Source organism: Ptiloglossa arizonensis, chromosome 7 (assembly GCF_051014685.1).
Source record: "Ptiloglossa arizonensis isolate GNS036 chromosome 7, iyPtiAriz1_principal, whole genome shotgun sequence".
In the NCBI taxonomy this organism is placed as follows: Eukaryota; Metazoa; Arthropoda; class Insecta; order Hymenoptera; family Colletidae; genus Ptiloglossa; species Ptiloglossa arizonensis.
Window position 1 is genome coordinate 19,962,787 of NC_135054.1, and position 24,460 is coordinate 19,987,246.

General features: G+C 42.3%; 1 protein-coding gene across 1 annotated transcript in view; it reads right to left on the bottom strand.

Moving 5' to 3' along the window:
• Nucleotides 1-1,393: 1,393 nt before the first annotated feature.
• Sha (shavenoid) overlaps nucleotides 1,394-24,460 on the bottom strand; it is a 128,157-nt gene continuing 105,090 nt past the window's right edge. Inside the window, exons 7-13 of the mRNA XM_076316020.1 lie at nucleotides 7,422-7,535; nucleotides 6,485-6,618; nucleotides 5,986-6,136; nucleotides 5,578-5,909; nucleotides 4,602-4,820; nucleotides 4,178-4,280; nucleotides 1,394-3,990 (exon numbers count right to left, since the gene is read on the bottom strand). Coding sequence (XP_076172135.1) covers nucleotides 1,394-3,990; nucleotides 4,178-4,280; nucleotides 4,602-4,820; nucleotides 5,578-5,909; nucleotides 5,986-6,136; nucleotides 6,485-6,618; nucleotides 7,422-7,535 — 3,650 coding nt within the window. The remainder of the gene's footprint in view (nucleotides 3,991-4,177; nucleotides 4,281-4,601; nucleotides 4,821-5,577; nucleotides 5,910-5,985; nucleotides 6,137-6,484; nucleotides 6,619-7,421; nucleotides 7,536-24,460) is intronic.

Sequence of the window (24,460 nt, forward strand, 5' to 3'; positions counted from 1 at the left end):
TACTTGCGCGTTAATAGATACGATATATTATTTCTCATTTGTCATTTAATATAGTATGTTTCTATTATTTCTGTAGGAAATTATTATATCGACTAGTAAATAAAATTCTAATTGTCGCAGTTGTAGTATTCATACAATACGTTAACAAGGATACCGGTATTCCCATTAACAATTAATACACTTTCTTTTACAAGGTAATATTGCACATCCGGCCATTTTATATATTTAAGTTAACTCCTACGATGGCAATTTTCGAGCAGTGTCGGTTGTAATTTTCATTATCTAAACGATCGCATAAAATTGTTTCGGAATTAATAAATAAATACTGCCCAACATTTACAATCGTGGATGTTTTCATATCATATATTACTATAAATATATTAAACTTCTATAATGTGTAATCATTCATTACGTGTATTTAGATTTTAAATAATCTAACATAAGTTCTTGCTGTAACAGATCTATCGTATTAAGTTTTACAATAAATAACCTTCTAAAGGTGTTCCTGTAATTACCACTAGGTTAATCATTTATTTTAATTTAAACAAAAACATTTTAATGCCATTGCTTATTGTAGCCTCAAGAATATCGAGTAAGCACACTGTAATACATATTTACCCGCTTAACGAACTTCTAAATGCGTCGCGTTTGAAATATAATCGATCAAACTAACGATTAATTATACTATATTAAATTACTGGCCGTAATCGTTCGATCAGACAGAATTTAGATTGTCCGACGTATCGAAAGAAATATTACCACGTTTATAAAATCTTTTCTATCTAGACCGATGGCAATACATTAGTTTTGATTTTTATTCGTTCTGAATACGTATCTATGTATAATACAGAAATATGTACACGTTATAAAAAAAATACACGGACAATAACTATCAATTACGCAAGGTGTTCCAGAAACTAGAAATACTCTCGATTCTGTCATAAGAAAACACTGGATATATTTCAATTGAAAAAAATTTCTTTAAAATTATTCCATGAGTCTCTTCAGACCTTATATACAAATATAACGTACTATATATATATATATATATATATTAGATAATTCCTCAATCCTTGAACTCACTTACGGACGAGATCAGGCGTTTAATAAATTATATCGATGAAAAAAAGGAAAAGAACGGAAACGTTACGATGGTTAAGCAAGATTCGACTATTTCCCCCAATCGTCACCTTTCCGCTATCTTCGTTTAGGGTACAGCTACAGCGTGTTTCAGTTTTCAGAATCACCCTGTACATCCGTTAAGAAGGTTCGATCGCGAGTGTCTTTTGTCTCGTCGAAGTGTATCGGAACGCGCGCACACCCTCCCCCGTTCCTCGCATTATTTGCAAAGTATTGCAAATACTTGTTAATAATGTTAAACCGCTTAACGATGTTAAACCGGTTCCCTGATCGTTCCGCGTGGCGGTAGAACCGTGATGAAGCTCTCGGTCTCGCTGTCGCTGGTGCTGAAGTTCGTCCTCTCCAAAGCTCCGTTGTTCTCGTTCCTGGCGGCGAACGATTGAAAGTACGCGTTCCTCGTCCCGAGCTCCGAGTCGGTGCTCTTCGGGATACATCCAGCGAACTCCGAGAGTCTGCGAAAATTGCCAAAGAAGACGCTATCCGTACCTACGCTCTCGGCTCCGCTCTCGCTGGCACCGTCGCAAACGGACTCGGTCTCGTCGGTCTCCGAGACACTGGACACTTCGTGACCGAGCAGTCGTTTGTGAGAACCGTTGCTGTCGGTGCTGCTCAGGTATCCACTGTCCTCGACCTTCGTCTGTGGCTGGTGTCCGGGTAAAAGGCTGGCAGAATTGCCCATGGACTCGTAGCTCCTAGACATCTTCTGCAACTGTCTCCTGGGAGCGTGTTCCTTCTCCTCGTGTTCCCTCTGCGAGATTTGCCTGGTTCTGTCCACCGTGTTGTCGGTGTGCAAACGACATTGTCCTAGGAGCCATTTCTTGTCCTCCTTGACCTCGTTCCAACAGGTGGAGAATCGTTTACAGTTACCAGGTTCCAGGGAATTCTGATCCTCTTTGATCAATTTGTCCCTGGAGGAGTTGCGTTTGGAATGGGCGTCTACCTGCCTTGTAGATTGTTCGGATCGCGACTGAGACTCGCAGCAGCAAGGATCAGCGGTCCCTACGTTGTTGGAATGATCGTCGAGGACAGGAGCACCGTTGCTGGTCGTAGGGTCACCCGCTTCGGCAGGACTCCTGTCCCAGCCGTTTTTTGACAGAGACGTGTTCGTAGATTTGGCGTCCTTTACGCGCCGCGGGGGTTTCGGATGCTGATAGATCTCCTCGGTGGGCGGCATTGGCACCACGTCCGGTCGATTGTTCGGTTGTCGTTGCCTCTTTGCCTGTCTGTGCTCGGGTGTCAAGTACTTGCACATTTTCCAGGAAACGGTGTCCTCCAAGTGTCCGTTCAACGAGTTGGTGCTGTTCGTCAGACTGGTGTCCCTTACGTGGGACTTCAGTCTGGCCTCGTAGATCTCACGGAGGCTACCGTAGCCCCGTTGCAAGCAATCGTTTTTCGGGGTGGTCTGATCGCGAAAGCTACCCTTGCTCTTCAATAGTATCTGAGCCGGTCTCTCGAGAGAGTCCACGTAGACCTCGTCGGGAACGTCCTTCTCGTAATTGACGTCGTCGTTGATCTTCAGTTTCATCGGTTTACGATCGAGTGTGTCGGGCTCGTATTCCGACTCGTCCTGCTTGACGTAGTTCTTCGGCGAGTCCTGGACCTTGATGGTCAAGTGTCCAGGATTCTCTGGCTCGTATTGGATCTCCGGACCAGAGTCGTCGCTACAGGCCGGGCTGTCGTAACCGTCGTTCACGTACACCTCGCTCACCAACGAGTAGCTCTCCGATCTCTGCGGGGAGATCAACTCGGGCAGACTGTTGTAGTAGTTCCTCTCGAGGACGTCTTTGTTCAGCTTGGAGATGGTCATCTCACCGGTTCTGGTGTTGATCACCGCGTTCTGCATCGTCAGTTCCTCGTCCATCGGCAATGCTGTGGACAAAGCGGGACTCGATTGGTCGGTGAACTCTGGCGACGTCGACGACTTCCTGCTACCTTTCGAACGTTCCAGGCTGTCCACTTCGTAATCGGTAATGTTCACCGATTTCGATTGTTCGAGCACCTTGGTGCCGACCATTTCGCGTATCACCGCGTCCATGATACGTTTCGCGGTGTTCTTCGCGTTCGGTAGCTCGTTGATCATGTCCGGTAGCTTCGTTGGACACGCGTCGGTGTTCTTCGTCGATCTTCGAGACGAGTTGTCGGCTTCCGTGCACTCTGTCGTCTTGATGTCTTCTATATCCACCGTCATTGTACTCTCTTGCTCCTCCTCCTTCTCGTTCACCGTGTCGTTCTCCTCCATCTGTTCCATGAACGAGTTCTCGATAGCCTTTCTTACCTTGGCGTTGATGGCGTCGTCTCCGCTCGAGCCGGTCGACGAATCGCCATTTTCTTGACCGTAGCTGTTGGTCTCTTCGAACATGGATTTGGTGGAGCGTCTGGAGACACTGTGGCGATCCTCGGTGGCGAGGATCTCGCTCTTCGCCACCTGCTGGAAGGTTTTCAGGGTCGGTAGATTGTCCTTCCACGAATGGAGAACCATTCCCTTTGTGGTTCTCGTTTCCAGGTTGAAGTCTCGCTTGGCCAGTTCCTTCAGGTACTCTAGGTTCTTGGCAAAAGTGTCGGTGTTCTCATGGAAGTTGCCACGGGACTCCTCCGCGTCGCGCCAACGACGTTCCGGTGTCCTGACGTCCTCCAACCACGCCCTCACCTTGCTCTCACCTGGACTCGGTTGATCGGCCTCTGGGAGAGTGGACGTGTTTGCGAACGAGTCGGTGCAACCAGGACACCCGGTGCACCGCTGGGACTTCCGTGACTTTGCTATCGAGCCCTGAGCCGAACTCGGTGACGATCGTTGCTGATTCTTCCCCGTGGAGTCGTAATGATCCGAGTTGATCTCCTCCTCCGGGATAGCTGGAATCCACGATACAATTTATCGTTCGTCGGTCCAATAGAGAAAACTCTAAGTCCAGAGAGTACAACATTCACTTTGCTACGAGATAACATTCTTTTCGAGAATGTTAATTACTGTTAATTACTGTACTAACATCGAGAACAGTTAATTACTGTTACCCAGATTTTGTCCAGAGTAGGTACTCACCGATGAGGGTAGGAACGAATCTCTTTGCGGCCATTTTGTGCTTGGCAATGGAGATAACCTCCCGAATCTTGAGAAGGAACTCGATGGCTGCTGGAGGGGGCGCCTAGAAAAATACCGGGCTGTCTATAATTATCTCGGGATTGTCCAAGCTCAAGATGGAGTTTTTACAGGACTTGTGGTAAAGTCTCCATAGACGACAATAGCTCCGAGTGCTAACAAGGTAGTAAGTATTGGATATTTTGCTTAAACTTTTCGCGGAGCGAGGATAGCTATTGTTAACCATAGAGTAGTGATTGCCAACTACGAAGACTTTACAGTGCAGTAATGTTCGATTGTATTTAAATAAATTGGGAGCTAGAACTATTGAGCGAACATTACCGCACTTTGGTCGAAGTTTACTTTGAGCGGACAGTTGTCAACTTACCAGCAACAGTTGTCTGTCGAAGTAGGCAGGATTGAAGTATAGTTTTCTCCTCTGTGTTCCAGGTAACACCGGTATATCTTGCTGATGGGGATTGTCCGCGATTTCCACGACCCGTACATCCTCTTCCGGTATTCTTTCGCCCAAAATGGACCCGGTGCCGAAACAGAGCTCGGATTGTTCCAGATAGACGCAGTGGGGATGAATAATGGCCGAGGTTATCTGTTTGTACGAAAATCGTGTTTTTTAATTGCTGACCTACCGTCGATTGAAAGAAAAGAACCTTGGTGACAAGTAGACGAGAAATTATTTATGGAAGATTATAATCTTGAATTAAATATCGAAGAAGGGTGTTGAGAAACGATCAAAATTTAAACTTCATCGTTTCGTCCGCTTTTTTAATAACTTTGCTACAATACATTCGCAATACGTAATCGTACATCTGTCTTGATCGATTCGGAGAGAAAACACTCTACTTCGATCCAGTTAGTAGCAACCAGTATTCAAAATTTGGGGTTAGTTATTTCGTCTGGCTGTTCAATAACGTCTCTATAATATTAGATTGTTCGGAAAGTCATTTCGTTTTTTTTTTGGTGAAAATGAAACACGATTTTCTTAGAGCGTATAAACGTTTTATTAAATTGTATATTCTCCATTTTGAAAAATGAAATCACTTTCCGAACAACCCAATATTTACGTGAAATAATCGTGAGTTTACAATTCCTTGGAAGCTAGCGGGACCTTGCAAACACTTTAGTAGAGAAATTGGTTCAATTTCAACCAGCTCTTAACATCCACCTTTTCACCGTGCTCATTCCGTAACACGATCCTCCTTTTGTCAGTTAGTTAAATTTTAACCACCTCTTAACATCTATCTACCATTTCACCGTGTTCATCTCGTAACACGATCTTCCTTTTGACTACTTTTTAATCGCAGACCGAGGAATCAACTCTACTCGAGAATAGCGATTCCACTCACGTTCTCGAAGCCTTGTTCGCCGTCACTGGCCGGAAGCTCGTCGCCAAGATCGCTTTCCGTTAGTCCGCTGTTGGTGTCGCTCTCGAAGTGTCTGGAGGCGGCCAACAACGGATTGTTCTTCACCAATCCGCTCGTTTCACGGCCAGGTGTCAGACTCAACTCCGGTTCTTCGATGATCTTACGTCTGGCCTTCTTGCTGTGAAGATACAAGGAGACACTCGCCACGTAGATCAGGGCCAGTATCACGGACGAGAGACCAATGGCCGTGTACTCCGTGGTGGAAAGCCCTTGAGAGAGTTGGGTCGTTGAAGAGAACATCACTTCTCGAACGTCTGTGACCAGAAACAGAGATGAGGACGCGTCTCCTGATACACCGAATCCGTGGGAACGTTTTCGCGGTCCACTCACTGCTTCTCGAGGGCGAACCGGCCACCCTGAAAGCCACACAGGGTGTGAACACACTGGGTAGTTTCGATTTAGACGAGGCGTCCCTGCAAACCAGCTTGGCAGTCACCACACGACCCTCGGCTGCCTCCTTCAGACCCGCTTCACCGATCCACTGTACCAACATTTTATTATTGCAATATTTCATATAGCGTAAGTTTTATTATTATACGTAAGTTTCATTATTATATGTAAGATTTATTATCGTATGTAAGTTTTATTATTATATTTAAGTTTCATTATTATACGTAAGTTTCAGATTTACACTTAAGCGATGACCCTCGTTAGAATAACGCCACACGAGCCAGAGCGGCGGTTAAGAGATAACGACAGGTGGTCGACTGAGAGTGACAAGTTGAACGTTTCGATCGATAGAAGCAGAATGAGAGAAGCTCTTCCGGCTCTGGAGCCTATTTTGGACTTTGATTTATTTGTTTCACGCCAGCGAGCGTGGTTCACCAACCTGAAGAAACGTTCTTCCCTCGTCACGAAACAGCCTAAAGGGTGGCTCGGTGTCCGAGAGGTTCCTCAGCTCCGACCATCCCGTTCTTCCTAATTGCTGGGCGCCAGCGATTCCGCACACCGGGGTCGTTACACCTTTGTGTACACGCAGAAACAGTATTTTCAGCAACGGAGAGAGATCGGTCGGCCGATAATCGTGAAATTGCGCGCGGCGCGAGGATGACGTTAATTTCGACGATCGCGCGAATCGAGCCGACGATTCGCTTCAAAGCGGATAAAGAATCGGCACCGAATCGTTTAATCGAGGAATTAACGTCGTTCTCGAACCGGTTGCTCGAAAGTTCTACAGGGTGTTCCAAAAAATCGGTCACCTTTCTCTACTATTTACGTACACGCGGTGCGTTATATTTCTGTTTAATGGTTTTTCAATCGGTGTCAATTTTTGTAATCGATGAACGAGGCAAAGTTTGTTCTATCAACGAGTGTACAATTTTGAACGATCTTCGAGACGATATTTGATTTTTCGCACGTTCTTTTCTTTATGAAAGTTCCACTTTCGTAGGTGTGACTAACAATAGAAATGTTCAGCTGCTCTCTTTGATCTCGATACTTGTTAGTTTGTAGATAAGAGAGTTACAGAGTCGTGTGTAAAAGAAATTGAAGACTTTGGAAATTGATCCGCGTTAAAAGAAAGTCGTACGAAGAAGAAAATTTCATCGTTAAAATTTTTTGACGTCCAACAATGTTTGTTGTTTTCCCCGGGAGATATTTTGAAACAAATCGCTGGAGTAATTTCTGGAACACTCTGTAGATTCTCGCGAAGCTGCGCGTGCGTTTAATCAATTTCTCGTCGCGAGTATCGTGACTCGTTTCGAATCGATTCATTGAATCGTGGCAGTCGATCTCTCGACGATATTATCGGTTGAATTCCAACTCACCCTCGAAACGGATCTCCGCGTGGGGGTAGATTATCTGGCCACGTTGGGGTAGAAAAACGTACGGCACTCGCTCCACTTGACCCGTGCTGCTCACGAAACCCGCGACGTTGCACTCTGGAAAAAACACAGTGATCACTCTTATCCAAAATATAATTTCCAAGATTTTCATCGAACTGGAATTCTCTTTGGAAGATCGGACATCGTCGAAAATCGCGAATAAAATTGACGAAGATTATTTCACTCGTTGCGATAAGTAGATATTAATCTAGAAAGTTAACCAAAATCTAGAAAAATATATTGCAAAACAATATAGATGAGAATCACATGGCTGGTATTCGAGAACAGATGTATATCTACAAACGAAAATTAAATATCCGTACCGCGTGTATTCAATTGTTGAAGAGAGGACGATTCGAGCTGTTATCGTGTAGGTACGTCGAGAGAGCTTCGTGTATTACGCGAAACCGATCGTTTGCATCGGAGACTGCACCGCACTGATTAACATGTTTCGAAGATCTCGAGATTTCCACGGTTCGACGAAAGGACTTAATGGTTCGAGGCGAGCAAACAGAAGGCTGATCGCATCCAATAAGGCGTGAATCGAGACGTTTCTCCCCCCTCCTCTGTTTGCAATTTCTCTTTTAACTAACAATTTCGTTGATTCGCGGGATAGCTTGTAATTTCCAGGAGTCGACTGGACGGGATGCAATTATACAACCGAACGCGAGAAGCTCCGCACGAAAGTGGAATATCGAGATCTTGTTCCAAGACGGTTTTTCTTCGATCGAGGAACGCTCGCGAGGATCGAATCGTTGGAACATCATCGAGAGTCATTCTAATCGAAGCAACGCGAACACGAAGTTTGTCGATTAAAAATAATCGCGAATCTTGGTACCTCGATCCCTGGTGCATCCCTTGGGTCTTTTTCGACACACGGTGTCCTATATTTTTCCTCAGAAATATATCTGTTCATTCTTTGTTCCTTCCCAAAAAAAAGAATAGAAATAAAAATAGCACCGGTGCAACGAATAATATCAATTATGCGAAATTGAATCGTTCGTTGTAAATAAAAGATTGAATTCGATCGATCGACGAAACGAACGGATTGAATTTTAACCGCGTACGATAATATATTGCCGCTTTCGGAGTAAATTATAATTTAATTAATAAAAGCAGTATTTCGGGACGATATTTCCCACCGATCTCGCATCAATGCTTCGTCTCGGTTCAAATCGAGATAAAACATCGATTCCGATGCAGGTCCTCCCTTTCGCAGGACCGTTTCCTCTTCCGCTTCTCAATTACAAAGATCTACCCGGATTATGAAACGAGAGAGATATCTCTCTCCGTAGCCACGGCCGAGGAATCATTGCGAAACAAGACGTTTCGTTCGTAATTAACAGTCGCAGCTTGACCGAAAAGGGGAAGAGATTGTCGTAAAAATGTTAACAGTCCCGTCGATAACGATCGAGTCCGTTTTGACGGCTCGTGAAAACATCAGCGAGGATAATTTGCGATACACGATACAGTGAAACCGGTCTTAGAACGTAGCGCTCGGTTGTTGTGCCCCGCTGGAATCGATCGAAATAACTCGACGTCGAACGAACCTGGCCGACTTCTACGATGAAAATTTACGATTCGTTTTATTTTTTTTAAAAACATCCCTACCTCGATCGAGCCATTGGAAAATCGCAGTCAGTGTTCAGAGAGAAAGGAAAATTTTATTTCGAAAAGTACAACTATTGAATTGTAATATTCGCAAGAAGAATTTCAATTTCAAGAATACATCTACTCCAAATCGAATTTTGGTATCCGAAGAATTTCATTTTTAAAAATTACTTCTTGAGTTATCGGTAAGTGTGTTAATATTCAGAAAGAAAGAAAAATATACTTTTGTACTTATAGAAGTTTAAGTTTCTTCTTCCTTTTTAAATAATTCCCTTTGGTTTTCGTATCTACTTTCGGTAATAATTACAAGTAGTTATACTATGGCTAATAACGTTTAATTAACGTTTAAGTTATTCACATATTTCGCGTGAAAAATTTTCTTCGGTGCCCCCTTGGGTCTTAAGACGCCCCCTATTTTGGAAAATACTAGTGTACAGTCACGAGAACAAAGTTAACGTGTTTTAAGAACGAAAGTCGCGTAAAGATTTCTTCTTTCTGACCAATTTCTTCGAAGTTCGCGAAAAGAGACATTTTCTACGCGCTGAGTTACGATTCCGCTTTGGTCTCCTCTCTGGCGGACTAGACACCAGTGTCATGGTTAAACGAATCGTCGAGCTTTCGAACATCACGAAGATTCCTTTTCCGGTGACACCTAGAAGTAACGTTCCTTTCGTTGTGGGTCATCGGATGCAACCCGTGTTACCGTTGTGTATGCAACTCGCCGCGACGCGGAGAAACCGCGAGGAAAGTCGCGGAAAGACAAAGAATATAAACATCGAACTTTTTAAATACGTATAAATTTCAAGAAATTCTTGACTCAGTGTATTACCAAGATTTTCCCATATTTTCCCATATTTTTCAAGATTTTCAAAGATTTTCCAAAATTTCCCAAGATTTCAAATCCCCTGTTAAATGGACACTAAGGTGTGTAGATAAATTTATGGCAGGTGATCTCCAAATCAACAGGGTTGTAAATAACTCTCGATGAATTACACTTTTATAGTTCGTGATCTCTAGATCGATCGAGTTACAAATATTGAAGAATAATATTTGGTTGTAAATATTAAACAATTTTTCTCAGCCTTTTTTAGAGCGTAAATATGCAAAATGGCAACGGTCGATTTACTAACCCTATTTTCTATGCGAATATTCACCGTGTGTGCCCTTTAGATCGAAAATTCGAAATGCAATAAATAACGATCTTCGTTTGGCGCGTTCGTGTTCGTCTCCAATCTTGTTTCAATTTTCTCTCGTATTCGACACGAATGTTCGTTGCGCATTAAATAAACGGGCTTATTAAGTTTCCGGACGGGACGTGACTGTTAAAGCCACGCGAAGAGCGAAACCATTAGGAACACGAGCCACGATTTACCTTTGCTGGTCGTGATTCCGAAGTGGCTGCGTTCCCCGTTAAAGGAGCTTCTTGTTGGGGATACCTAATCGACCGCAAACTCCTCGTTGCGTTCAATAGAATGTAAATACTTTCGTGCAAATTCTCTTTCGTCGCTTGGTACTCGTCCGCGCTGAATCGAGCGTATTAATAGTGCGTTGAAATTTTTACTTCGAGATTGTCTAAGAAGATTAAAAGTAAATCGAGATTATGGACTTCCGAGGAGAACATTGTGCAGGAATTTTTAAGTTTGGTAAATCGAGGTAATAGATTTTTCGATAGAATTTTCAAGTTTGTTAAATCGAGGTAATGGACTTCGATCAGATTTAAAAACGTTGAACAAAAGTTTTCCAAAGAGAACGTTGTCTATACAGGAATCGTTAAATCGGCTAAATCTTCGCGAACGAAACTCCACAACGCTGGATTTGTCTGGACTCCAGTTGTGCAATCTGCACGGAAGCAGAGTATTCCAGGCCCCATTGAGGCCGTGATGCAACGTTCGCGAGGAAAAAATTTAATACAACGACACGAGAAGCAAACGCAACGTGTCATTCTCGACGATATATACGACAGATGGCGTCCTACTTTCGTAGATCGATTGAATTTAAATGTCGAATTATTTAATGCAGTCGAACAATCGTAATTATTCATACATTTGTAGACTGTGCTGGAATCGTGGCAAATTTTAACAAAGAGTCTCCCACGTGAGGCTAAATTCTGATAAAAAGTCTTCCAAAGACCCAAAACGTAGCTTCTTGAAAAGTACGAGCTTTCAGAGCACATCGTACACTACAACGATCACCTGAAAACTTTTTATCCATATTAGAATAAAACTACCGGCCCTGTGATCTTCGTAAACCGTTCTGAGGACTAATTTTTGTAGCACACTGTACAAGAACCGTCGATATTCGAGAAAACGTAATTCGGAGCGTCGAAAAAGTTCCATTCGCTCCTACTCGCTATGAGCAACTTCTCGCTGGCGGATGCAACGCGTTCACTAGCGCCACACTCGGGCGAATTTATGCAATTCTTAGTCTCTTGACCTTGGATCGGTAAATATGTAAATCGCGTTTCGACGTTATTTTCTCTTTTGGCGGTTCACGCGTCGTCTTTCTACGGAGACGCGTATCTCATTAAAGTCGAAAGATCTACGAGACTCTCGTTCGAGCTTTCTCCAATGGGGAACAATGACGCCCCATTAAACGTGACCGGGTCGATCGTCTAAGCTCGTATGGTATACGTTTGTCGTGTGTCTCGTATCTGGTCTCTCGAATCGCTGGATAAGGTGGTCGTGCGCGGATTTTCCACACACGGTGCACACGGCTGCGTGGAATCGCGAGAAAGGAACTAAATGTCACGTTGCAGTTAACCGAACGTAATTTTATGCCGCGGCGACATTCAACTTTAAGACAACGTGCATCGCTAGGTAGCCGTAACCGCATACCACGGTGTACGGTAAATTTAATTGTATTAATTCTACGAGAGGAAACTTACGAACGACTTTAACGATCTTTTCTGCAACTCGATGCATGAATTTAAACGATCTCTACCGGCGCGCTTCCTGTTAACGATACCTCGCTATGTTTTCATTAACTCTGTACCGTAATATCTATAATAAGTTCCTTTATGTGTGTGTGTTTCTAGTTTTTTTTTTAAATTGTACATATTTAAATTAATATTTTGCATTCTGTAATACTCGGTACGGAAGTTCTCCCGTTAATGGTAACGGATTATTTGTTCACGAGGCGAGACAACGTTTGGTTTTTATGGTAAGGGAAATAGGACAATGTTACAAGTATCGAGTAACGATGCAAACGCGTTGTATAAAAGTTGAAACGTTAAAATAAAGTAACTTTCTTTCGGTTCTAGGGGCTCTAGAACCTAGAAATTCATTTCTATAGGGAGAAATTAACTTTTCATTTCTATAGAGAAAAAAATAGAACAAGTTGTAACAAGTATCGCTATTTAAAGGTTTAAAATTAAATATCTGAAAGAAGGAATACAATTTTAGCAAATATTACGTTCCTCGACTAAATACACCTCGCACCTTGTACTTAAAATCACCCATATTTGAAGCACCAATTTCCCTACAATGTTGAAAAAAAATTTCCCTCCACGTATTCGTTCCTCGTTCGTTTCCCCGTCACTTTTACCCGATTCGAGCAGACGGCTCCGTCTCGTCGCATAAATTCAACGTTAGATAATCTTAATATTCAGCGTCGCGCGATTAAACCCGATGTGCGCCCGTTAAAATGGCGCTTTCTACACGGTATGCGGATTTTCTACAATTTATCGATGTATCGGGGCAATTAAAATCAACGAGTCGACTTCCAAGGCTTCTTTTTTTTTTTTTAATAGTTTCGTCGAATTCAGAACCGATGTTCCTTTACCCAATTATTTATTCTCGTTTTCGATAACTTCTGCACGGGAAGAGCGTATCGTTTTTAATTTGCAATAAAATAACGTCCCGTTCGTTCGCGGTACAAGTTGCACAGAATTATCGATAATTGGACGATAAAGTCGCGATTAATCGACGATTAATCGAACACTTTGGTGAATTCGTTTCGAAACCAGCTTCAGTGGTTGACACGCGAGGCGGTGAGAAATGGCGGCGACGATTTAAGGTCCTTTAAAAGTCCAAGGAGAAACGGCATTTCCCGGAATAACCCGTTTTATCCATTTTCAGACATTCCATTGAGCGCGCGCGCGCGCACAGTAGGCACGTCAAACACTTAAATCTTGATAAACGGCCGAGTATTATCCTATTGCGCTCTCTCGTTAAGGAACCGGTACCCTCTTCGACGAGATTCGCGATCGTGTCCACTTGGGTGCACTTTAGCGTCACGAGGTTGCAAACTTTATAACTATTCTTTCGTTTCTTCTTCGAAAATACACAATGGACGAAGAGAACTCGAGAAAAGAAGGAACCCATGGGCAGCCGTCTTGAATCTTTGTGGAAATGTTCATCGATTCGAGCCAAGAGTGTCTTCTATCTATTGGCTTGTTCGGAAAGTGATTTCGTTTTCCAAAATGGAGAATGTATAATTTGATAAAATTTTTATACACTCGAAAAAAATCGTGTTTCATTTTCACCAAAAAAAAAGAAAGGAAACGACTTTCCGAACAACGTAATAGTTGTAACTCAATTTTAAAGGAGTCGTCTTACAATCATCGATTTTATTTACGTGTGATTGTTAATTTATGTGAATTGATATGGAGAGTGTTTCGGATGAAAATTGGTCTGGAAGAATAGTGAAAAAATATTAGAAATCGTAAGTGGATGTTTGCTTAAAAATTAGTGAGTTTAAGAAACTTGAAACGAACGAGAAGGTGCGAGGAAGAAATGTAAGAAAGAGAGGAGCGAGTTTTAAACTGTCGAGAAAATAAGTTTGGGGAATTTTCTTGGTACGATGATAAATGCAACTCGGACGATTGAAAATTTCGATCGTGTTGACAAGAATGATCGATCGGCAACGAGTACGAGGTGGAAATAACGATCCGGTGTATGGTGTAATTAACGACGGGTATAAACAAATACTGGTGCATCGATCGGCATCGTATACCGGTTTCTAATGAAAAATGCACACGAGAGGACCCAATTTAATGGCGTGTCAACGTCAACGAGAAACGGTGGCTAAAGTCGACGCGAATAGCTCTATTTACATCCTCGCGTGGTTTATCGTTCTCAAGACCCCCCGTTGATTTTACGCAACGTCATACGGAGTGAACGGACAAACGCGCACATGTGTCCAACCGCGTTAACCGTACCTCACATGGTGGATTATGGCGTTAAAGTATCCTCGGGCTCCGTCACCGTGAACCGTCTTGGAACATTAGTCACCTCGCCCCTGGAGTTCTGTCATTTTCGTGATCAGGTGCACTCGTACCGAGTGTCTCGAAAAGTTCGGGCAAAATTTCAGGAGCACGTGCTTGTCGAAACGAGAGAAAAGTTTGCACAAACATTGGTCTGAATATCATCGTTTTGATAGTCGAGAGAAGTTTTTAATCACAAGACCATTGTAGCACAAATTTAGAAATTTCAGTCAATTTAAGGTGTCAATTGAAATTGAAAGGTGAAATTTCAGGAGCATATACTCGTCGAAATGAGCAAAGAAGTTTGTACAAACATTGGTCTGAATATCATTGCTTTGGGAGTTGAGAGAAGTTTTCAACTGTAAGATCATTATAGCATAAATATAGAAATTTCAATTCTAATTGATAATGAAAATTCAATTTATCCTAAGGGTTGGAATATTTGAGTACTCCTGAAGTTTAACTCTATTTCGCTGAAACACCCTGTATAAGGTATGTTCTCGTATTAGCTAAGGGAGAATAGAGACATAGAAGAGGAAATGTCTGAAACGTTGAGAAAAACAACCGTGTCAAGTTAGATAGAGTCATCCAACGATTCTTCTTCCGGAGAATTACTTTGTTAGGTTATTTCTGGTTTTGCTTTTTCATTCTTTAAATAATGATTCACACTTCAAACTCCGAATTAACGATATGTTGAACCTATGTTCATTTTTCTTCGTGCTCTTGGAGTTTGACCTTAAATCTCTAAGATTCTTCTCCAAACTATTTTTCCCTCCTCAGTGTGGAAGAACAACCCCTAGAATATTCTTCGAACAATACTTCCTACATCACGGATAAAAACCTCCCACAACTCCAAAACAAACCACATTTGTACCCACGTTTATTCACACCCTCATTAACCCCGACTCTCTAGGTCACCCCGTACGATTCAAACCTTCTCCAACCTCTACAAACTTCCTCGTCGTTCGTTCTCATTGTTCTCGCTCCCTCGACGTAGCACCTTTCGATCACGTAGCTGAAACTGTTTCTCTCCTCTAAAGGACTTCACCGTCGAGTAACATTGAGACTTCCAATCCCGAGTCCCTCGATTCTTCTGGTCATCGCACACGTTCTCCAAGTTTGGTACGTCCCTGGTGGATCCTTCGATCCCTGAACGCCATTGATTTATCTCCCCACGCGTCGAGAAACGTATCTTCGATCGACACGGTGTCTCCTGAGAGACCAAACGCCAACAGTTTCCCAACCGAGTGATCCACCGTGGGGCCCCCGGTCGTCGTAGAAACGCGGTAATCTCTTTTTCATAATCAAACCGGGTAATTTACGGTCGCGATAACGCGCCAGCCGCTTTTATGCCCGATCGTTTCTCAAAGGGAACCAGAGATAGCCTCTTTAAAGTCTTTAAACAGACGCATTAATAGGCGCGCGTCCCTTTTTTAGCGACGTCTGCGGCAGTCGAGCCTGGTGAAAAAAATGGCGAACCCGTGCTGGAAGACCGGTGTGTATGCACGATCATGGTCAGGGTCAAGCGGCCGTGTCAGACGTTGTCTCCTGCTGGTTCCAAGGCCGGTCGTGTCCCTTCTCGCGACCGATAAATAATCGATACAGCTGCAACGAACACCGGAGGCCAACCGAACACGCGGCTACGTTGATCAAAAGTACCGCAAGAAACAATATCTCATTCGTCTGTGTGTATGTATGTGTGTGTGTGTCCTGGACCCCACCACGGGGGTTCTTTGCGCGGAGATTCCGCGACAAGCTTACCTACAGAATATTTAAAACACGAGAGCGAAGAAAATGTTACTCGAGTATCGTGGAAATTGTCTCGTGTCGATGATAAGGTAATTTGGTACTTCGATATTGGTAGAAGTAGTTGGTAGAGTATTAAATGGCTGGAAGATGGTCGAAGGGGAACGTGTGGTACGTAATTGTTCGATTTATCCAGGTAGAGACACCTGGAGATCACGAGGAACCATCGAGTACCTTAGATTCGAGTTCGAGTTGACTCCTGACGTTTGACAGAAATTCATTAGGGAGAGTTTGCATCGTATGCATCGAAGACGTACAAATTTAATTGTGTATATTTTTTATCGTGTATGTACAACTTGTATTTTGCACGTATAGTTAAGGATTTGTGTCTTATTATCCTGTAGAAGCACATTGCGATCGAAGTTGGTCAGCTTGGAGTTCTTTTTCAGCGAGCGAAGGTTCCGAACAATGTTCGAGCGTTGTTCAAGCCACTTTATAGATCGGCTGTATATTAGAGGGATAGACTACTGAATTTAAAAAGAATTTTTCTTTCAATCCTTGATAATCCATCATACTCTAGAGGGGAATTCCAAGAATCGATTCTGTTGTCGCTGCAATCAGATCTATCGGTCAATTTCTCGCGTAAGCTTCGAGCAGACTTTGCAAAATTTACGAGCATTTAGAGCTCGAATAATTAACTCGCGAATGGTCGAGGAACGGTGATTAATGCTCTTCCCGTGCGCGGTATACGAGACAACTTTATTTTAGATTACGCGGATAGGTTAGATTTAATAACAGGATACAGCAGTATATTATGGCAGACGATTGTCATCGTTTACCCTCTCTGTTAATTTCTATTTTTCGTTTCACTTTTATTTCCCGCGTAATACATCTACGAGTGTTCCAACACTTGTAATAGATACTTTGGTAATGATAATATGCAATGGTCAAGGTCAATTGACAATTTTTAATAATGTTTGCAAATCGTTCCTTTGGAAGATCGTAGGACACCTGTTCTCCAGATTAGGTCACCTTTTCCTCTTCGCTGGAACGAAATCGGAGTTCAAGGAACAAAGATCTGGCACAGTTGAAAAGGTTCAGCAGAGAAGGATAGACAGAGCACCACGATGAAAGTGAACAAGTTCCAACAATGGGATCATCGACGCTCATTGAGGATCTACTTCGAGGGGTATACTAACCACTGAACTCTCAAATTAGTCTGCCACTTGTTACAAACAACAATGGGGCCATCAATTCTTAAGTACTCTACGGTAGTTCCGTCGAGTTGGTACAAATTCCAACAATGTGACCATCGACTTCCAACAAGTCGTCCTGTTGCATTGGTACGAACTCCAACAATTGGACCATCGATTCCCAAGAAGTTTATTTTCAGAGAGAGACTAACTGAAATCTCAGAGTCGGTTACTTGTCGCAGACAAATTCCAAAAATGAGATCTTCTCAAAAGGTCTACCTTGAGAGAAACTCTTGTCATTAAAATCTCAAAGTCTGTCACTCGTCACAGACAAGTTCTAAAAATGAGATCTCAAAAGGTCTACCTCGAGAAAAACTCTTGTCATTGAAATCTCAAAGTCTGTCACTCGTCACAGACAACAAGTTCCAAAAACGAGAGCTTCCCAAGAGGTCTACCTCGAGAGACTCTCCAATCACTGAAATCTTAGTTTGTCACTCGTCACGGACTCCGTTCCGACGTTTTTCGACATCCTCTACCATTAACCAAACTTTCGGACGGTGTTAAACGCTCGAGCATTCGTGGTAAATAAACCGTGGAACCGTTCGACTAGGTAGAAGTTGGCGTGTATCGGTGGTTATCGGTAGACCGGTGCCCATAATTCCTGTTCAACGGTGACACTATCTATCACGTAGCGAGGAGGCACGCTCGGTTTCGAGGATTCATCGTTGTTCGACGAAGGTCAGGGTTCATCGGCGCGGATCGTCCCGTTGACTCGTTTCACGAGGTCGAGGGAGCTCGCCGATCGTTAATCAACGACTTGTTATCCACGGCCGATCGTAGAACGCGCGCAAGTAGCCGAAGCTGAATACACCTTAGAGTAAACGGGGACACCGCGAAGAGAGCTGCCAGCGTTAATTGCTCTCCACTGTCGATTATCGTAAATCGTGTCGTTCGGTGGGCTCTTTAACGAGAAGGAGGATTTGTATCGAAGCTTCGCCTAGCGGTGGCCGCACGATGAAAGTGAGATGGTTTCGCGATTCGCTCGGTGGCTTCTTCCTCCACGGCCCCGAAATTTAACTTCGAGCTCTCTTCGCGCCGCGAGAAAGTCGAACGACGACGTACCCGATCGCGCTTCGTTGAGAGCTCCTCGCGGAAACGTTAAACGACACTCTTGTTTTTACACATCGGGAATCAATCACGGATACGAATATACTCGATACGTTTTGCGTATATAATTGTATTCATTGTTCTCCATGCGATCGATTGTGTGTAAAAAGTTAGAGGTGACTTTGAAATAAGAAAAATGGAACACCATCTAGAGGATCTTCGAAATTTTCTCATCATTCGCGACGAACAAATTTCAATTCGTTGTTCAAGGTAAATTTTGAATTCAATTTAGGTGGTTTACTTGTGTTAATATTTGTATCGATGTAAAGTTTAATTGATATAGATATACATGAGATCACTCGTCGATATAGATACACTGTTTTTATTCCAGGGGATTGAAAATGTGACGATCGAAAGTCGAACGTAAGGATACGTTATTTACAACGAGAAATCATTTTTACAAGCAACTCGATATATTTGCATAAACCGTACAACAGTCGGTTTTATCGGGCGAGATTATTGAAATGTTTCATACAGGGGATTTAATTTATCAATTCGTGCTACTAAGTAACGGTACGTGCGAACGTCACGCGGCACGGAGAACGGTGTTAATTATTTATTAATGCGACGTCCGTTTATTTACAGTCGCGGACTGATTAATCGATAGCGGCGACCAATGTAAATTCGCGAAAACCAATTTGTTGCGATAAAATCGAGAACAAAATCAGTCATTCATTAGGATTCCCGACTTCCTTAATACGTCAGAATATCCCCGATTCGGCGATGGTTTCCGTCTTTCGTTCAACAATTTGCATATCGCGTTGGTCGATATAAATAACGAGCTCGATCGAATCCTGCACCGTTCTTAATTATGCGAAACATCGGCTCCGGGGCCCAAAGTCATCCAATTACGAAAAAACGATCTCGTTCGACGAGTTTCTTTTTCATCTCCTTTCGTAGTTTCTGGTAATTTATGGCGAAGAATTAAACGAACGCGCAGAAACTGAATCACTTGGACAAAAATACGACATAAATCCAAAGAGCGGCCCGAACAGCTCGGGACCGTGCAAAATGTATGATAAACTACCTCGAGGGAATAAACGTGTTTCCAAAGATATAGTATACAGGGTGTCTCGGTCGAGGATTGTCGTTTAAATCGCACCTATTGTGTTCAAGGTCGTTCGAAGGTCACGATCGACTCAGACACTGCTAAATGTACTTTTCGTTAGAAAAAATATTAACGATTTTCACAAAATTTGAAAACAATTTTTCTATACATAGTAACTGTCGCTTCGAAAGGTTTAAACAATTGCCCGAAATGATTAGAAATTTATGATAGAAGAACTCGAAGAACCAATTTTTTTTCCAGAGGTTCCTTCGTAATTACTTTTTTTCTTTCATTTATTTTGAATCGAGGAGTATTCTAAGTGTACTCCGAGAAAGAAAAAGATCAATTTAAAAAATTTGTACACGCATCGTGTAAAATTACGTTGTAACGCAGCCGTGGAAGAGGTCCCGGTTGAGCGTGGATGTTAATAGAAAACGAGGATCGAACCCTGACCCGTCGAACAAACAATTTTTTCCCCGCGCCATTGATATGACTAATGCGCGCACGTGTACACTATGCGAGGCACGCAGCTCGTTGTAATTAATATCGGGATTGCGTGGACGGTCATGACCAGGTGATATCTCTACACCGCGAAGTTTATAGGTCTTAAGGGGATTAGGGTCATGGTTGTAGCGCTGGGAACAATAGGAGTTGCTTAACATTCTCAACAAGTCGTAGCTGAATTTTCATTAAGCGGCCAATGTTATTCCGGTGCCCGGTACAAGTGGTTTGTTAGTTAACTTTAAAACGATCGTTCGAACGATAATTTAATATTAATGGAATTAATAACGGGACGACCATGGGGAATTCTATGGAGCCTTTTACGAATCCATTCAACCGGCAGGTGAAGCTCAGGTGATTACCTATTATCCGAGGGAAACTGGAACGCGGGTTCCTTCGAAATTCATCGGCACAATGATAATGTCGCTTGGCAATTAAATAAATTATTAATGATGGAAATCTAGAGAAGAATGCTTCTTGGTTAATCGAAGCCTGGAACAAATGCTTCTCGATGGAATCGAAACGTAGAAAGGAATGCTTTTTCTTATATGATAATTTAGAAAAAGGTGCTTCTCGTTCAATAGGAATCTAGGAAAAGATGCTCTGGTTAAATAAAAATCCAAGAAAGGATCGTTGAATCAAAATCTGGGAAAGAATGTTTCTGGCTGAATTAAAATTTGGACGAAGCTTCAGTTTGAATTCAAATCTAGAAAAGAATGCTTCTGGTTGAGTCAAAATTTAAGAGATGAATTTCGTTGAATTAAAATTTAGCAAAAAATGAAATTCGTCGAATTAAAAATTAGCCAAAGATGAATTTCGTCGAATTAAAATTTAGCCAAAGGTGAAATTCGTCGAATTAAAATTTAGCAAAAGATGAAATTCGTCGAATTAAAATTTAGCAAAAGATGAAATTCATCGAATTGAAATTAAGAAAAAGATGCATCTTGCGCGAGTCCTCTCGAGAAATGTGCAATACGCGTGGAGCTCCGTTCCGCCCCGTGGATCGTTGCTAAATTAAGTTACACATTTACAAAATGGAAACAAGTTATACACAACGCTTAGGGTTTGCGCGATTGCATTATTACCGGAGTCGTTCGTGAGAGCCCGGAAATAAGGGGAGGCCGAGTTATGAGGTGGATTCTCCGTGACCTTCCAGGATGAACTCTTAGAAGGAACCGAGCTCATACCACATATATACACGGAGACAATTATGAAACTGTAAGTTCTGACTTTCGTAATACCTAGGGAAGGGATAAACGCAGCCACTACGTCTGAGTAAATGATGCAATTACTTTCAAAGAAGATTCTACACTGTAGTTATTTACAACCGTTTACGAAGTTCTACGGTCTCGGTAACGAAATGCGCCACACTGGTACGGATGTTGGGACTCACGTGAGGTGGGCCCCAATTGTGAAAAGTTGATAACCAAAGTAGTGATGGTACGGTGAGAAAAAATTGCCAACGTCTTGAAACAAGGTGCCTGCAACGGGACTCCTACTGTTAACAACAGCTCGTTGAGGAAGAAGACGTGATAAATTGTTTGCATCGTTTTATCGGGGATAATTCGAAACGAAATCGTTACTTCGTTGCATCGAATGGCCAGAGGGGTCAACGAGTCGGATGCATCCTATGGGAGAATTATAGATATATTTAATATTTTCATTTTTAAATTTAAACAAGCGTCAACTCCTTGGTCGTAAATATTCGATAAAGTTTCTTCGAACGATTATACAAAAATTAAGCACGCAATAAGAAAAAATTGAATTAAAGACGAACAGGTAAAGTTATATTCACCAAGTTCTGAATATATTTACAAAGAGTAAAAACTCAACATCATCTCGATATCTTTGAAATTAGTCAAAAAATCAAAAAGATATATGCTCAGTGGGCTCTCTTTGTATTTCGAATAAAAGGTTTTTCGATCTAATCGATGGATAACCGGGTATTTCAATGGATAGCAGACCTTATCGACTCACCCTGTATACATGTACGTGACGTATGAAAATGTGGTAGCAGGTATCGAATGGTTATTTTCAAGTCGTGGAACGGTCAGGTGCACTCTTGGATGCAAGTCGAAGGCGATCGTGATTTCGATCAGCATTGTGCGAATATCTCGTTGTCGAGCGACGCTGTGCACGATGCACGCGGGCACGAAAACTGCATACCAAGGAAATGGTATGCATAATCGATAACTGCTCGCGAGCAAATTGACGCAACGGTGTGTTAAAAGGATTGGAGGCGGTTAAATGACGTTACCAGCGCGTTTTTAGCGAATTTCTTTTGGAGAATTACTTTTTGATTTAATGTATTGTATTTATTACCAAGCGTGATGCTCGCCAAGATTGAACGCTATGATGGAGAACAGTTCTACGATGCACGATGGAAATTACAGTGCCGCACGGTGGAATATTAATCCTTTCGCCACGGTGTACATCAAATGTAAAGCGATGTATGGATGCCATAAGGGTTCGAAAAGATCGCGGGATATCGCGTATTGCAATAAAGTATCCCTACGTATTCCTCTTGCGCGAATACAACCGTGCTGAATAACCATCAGGTCTATAGTATTGTTAGCGAATAGTGGAAATGCCGTATTTTTACATCTCGAATGAACGATCTTCTATGGGATTGTCTATAATAAGTGAGTATTAAGTTTCTCGAACTGCACCTAAGAACGATTTTTGTACACTCCTTGCTCGTGTAGAAACTTGGATATTTTGCATTGGAATGTGGGTACTTTGCATTCTCCAGTTCTTTGAACTTGAATACGTCACGTTACCAAGTATCTTTGAACGTGGGTACATTGTATTTTTAAATCTCTGGGAATGTGGTTACTTTGTATTCCCGAGTCCCTTTGAATGTGAGTACTTTGCAATGGAGAATTCCAGTGCTTTGAATTTGAGTACTTTTCATTTCTAAATTCCTTTGAATGTGAGTACTTTGCATCGAAGAATTCCAGTCCTTTGAAGTTGAGTACTTTGCGTTTCAAAATTCCTTTGAACGCAAGTACTTTGCATCGAAGAATTCGAATACCCTGGAGTTGAGTACCTAGAATTCCCAAATTCATTGGAACGTGGGCACTTCCACTTTTCTATTCCAAAGACTCTTAGAATCTGAACACACGAAGCGACGAAATTTTTACACAATCCTCGACGTCTAGAAAATAAATCGAAGCACGAGTGGAAAATCGAGCGACGAGTCATCTCACCGTGGACCACGATCACGTATCATTAACCTAAATATCGCACGTTCGACCGTGCTCATCATCCGACACCATTGTATTCCATTCGAATACTTTCAGACGAACAGATACGTCGATTGGCTGTACACCGCCAGCTACGTGGTAGAATTATTGATTTTAGATCGTGATGTACACGCGCAACGATCACTAATCATTGTACAGGTTGCAATATCCGATCATTCCGATATTACAGGGCGAAGCTTAATAGACGCCGCGAAACGTGCGCTGATCTCACAACGGCCAGAAATCACGAAGGTATTCCATTATTATTCATAGCTCGCGCTTTGTGGCTGTGGTATCGCCGACGAATCACGACTCTCTGATTATCGAGAATTCAGCAGCTTTCTTCGAAGTGTACGTTAGCCTCGTATATTAAATAGACTTAATTAAATTCATTCCAAGATGATCGGAGCCTAAAACGAACCACTCCGAATCACCTCTTAACACAAGCACTTCTACATCTTTCTCTTCGAACATTTTTACCAATCTCGATACAATACAATGATCCAATCAGTCGATTTGGTTTTAGAAACTAAAGTGTGCTTCAACAAATTGTAGCTCTACAATTAAAAAACAAAAACAGAATATTGCATCGCACTTTGTTCGATTTGAAGTATGTTCTTTCGTTTACCTCGCGATAATTCTTAGAATTTGTTCGAAAGGTCATTCGATAAATTGTTACAGCATAGAAAAGATAGTCATCGCGTAGATGCAACGTCCAATGGAGTATTGCCATTCTTTGGTATAGGTCGTGCCTATATCGATTTAAAGTAGCGATTAGATCACGATTTGCTCAAATATCATTCAATCTCCGTAAACGTTAGTCAGTCCACGTTTCAATCGTCGTGAATGGTCCACCGTAGCCGATCACACCTGGACTATTGATAATGCAACCGCAGCTACGAACCTGGAATCGCAAGAAGTCTTCGTCGAACGTCCTCCTCGAGCACACATTACGGAAAATTATACGCTCGTTCGCCGAGTACTTTTGCCCACCGAGCTATAATTTCTCGATCTATAGGCAAAAAAGGATGCGTTTCCATTGAAAAAAGTAATGCAATCATCGAATGCACCGCTGCACTCGTAAAAGAAAATAGTTCCACAAGTGTAATACACTTTGAACATAGGTACTTTGGAGCACAGTGGCTTACAAAATGGCTCACTCTTTAAGTACTTTATTTAAAAAAAAAAGGAACATTATTCCACCCTTGGAAAAATGAAAATAACTCGACGCAAGTTCCATAGCGATATCAGTCATCAAATACCCGGTT